Genomic DNA, 1,530 nt, shown 5'->3' on the forward strand with positions numbered 1-1,530 from the left:
GGGGGAGAGGGAGGGGGTGATGATAAGATGACATCAGACAGCATTAGGTAAGATGAGATATAATAAGGTAGTATGAGCTGAGATCAGATGAGATGGGATGAGATCAGATGAGATGAGATGTGATGAGATGAAATGAAATGAAATGACAGGATAGGATAGGAGAGCAGAGGAGAGCAGAGTAGATTAGAAGAAATAAGATGAGATTACGACAGATGAGATGAGATGAGATGAGATGAGATGAGATGAGATGAGATGAGATGAGATGAGATGAGATGAAGTTTGCCCCTCCTAAATGATCTACATATTATTATGAGGTATGCTGACAAAATAGTTAATTCCCATATTTAAGCCCTATGGACCCAGATAGACACACCAAATTCATAGACTGGATCTGTGCGTTGTATTATTTATATAATGATGAAAGATTAGATAAATGTTAAACTTGAAGGGACTTGCATCAGCTTAAAATCTAGAAACTTGGTGTGTATGCATGTATATTATTTTCGGTCGACATCTCCACTCGTGGATTGCAAGAAAAGTACCTCACATTGTCAGTAAGCCTCATTGTGTCAATTTTGGGTAAAAAACACTTCCATTTTTTAAGAGCAGGAACCAGACGAGAAAGAGCACCCAGGGCGTGGTTGGTGGGTGCTCTGGTTTGGTTTGCTCCAGGACTTCTTTCTTACCAATTATCTATCGTCCTTATCTCTCCTCCTTCTTCTTTGTATTTGTTACTGTCTTGGAGAGAGAGAGAGAGAGATACAGAGAGAGAGAGAGAGAGAGAGAGAGAGAGAGAGAAAGAGAGAGAGATACAGAGAGAGAGAAAGAGAGAGAAAGAGAGAGAGAGAGAAAGAGAGATACAAAGAGAGGGAGAGAGAGAAAGAGAGAGAGAGAGAAAGAGAGATACAGAGAGAGAGAGAACGTTTATGATGTGGAGCTGTTTAAACATGTAGTAATAATAATGTAATCGTTATGTTCTCGTGTGTTGTGTGCATGGGTGGGTGTATAATATAACCTTTGTAACACCAGTGCCACTGAACACTACCATCATCATCATCCAGTGCCAAATCTGCGACAGACATCGGCGATCATGGTTCTCCATTCATTCCTTTGCTCGTATGCTCTCAAAAAAAGCTACTTTTCCCTGATCTTTCCATGTTACCCATTTGTTTAGGTTCCCTAAGTAAGTTGTTCTGGGCCTACCCCTGCCTCGTTTGCCCTCAATGTTGCCAGTGAGAGCTAGATGTTCAAGAGCCTTATGTCTATTCAGGCGTCCCAAAAACTGCATTAAAATTTGTCGTTTCCTGATTTGAATGCTACCAAGGCAAATAAATCAATTATGTGATTTCATAACCTCACTTACATTAGCCGAGCTGGTCCTACTCTCGTCATGACAGCAGTGTCCAAAGATGAGCCAGCAGGAACCACACACGTGCGCCACTTGCTCACGAGTCTTGGTGCCAGAGTACAGTGGTACTGCCTCGTAGCCTGGGGGTGGAGGAGGTAGGGGGGCGGAGAGAGGGGCAGAGG

General features: G+C 42.7%; 1 protein-coding gene across 1 annotated transcript in view; it reads right to left on the minus strand.

The window, feature by feature from the left end:
- The window catches only part of LOC101861925 (macrophage-expressed gene 1 protein), a gene marked incomplete in the record, with an annotated part of 26,010 nt that overhangs the window by 5,945 nt on the left and 18,535 nt on the right, over positions 1–1,530 (minus strand). The window contains 1 exon segment of the mRNA XM_013090188.2: positions 1,364–1,488. Coding sequence (XP_012945642.1) covers positions 1,364–1,488 — 125 coding nt within the window.

This window comes from Aplysia californica, unplaced genomic scaffold, assembly GCF_000002075.1.
Source record: "Aplysia californica isolate F4 #8 unplaced genomic scaffold, AplCal3.0 scaffold01170, whole genome shotgun sequence".
In the NCBI taxonomy this organism is placed as follows: domain Eukaryota; kingdom Metazoa; phylum Mollusca; class Gastropoda; order Aplysiida; family Aplysiidae; genus Aplysia; species Aplysia californica.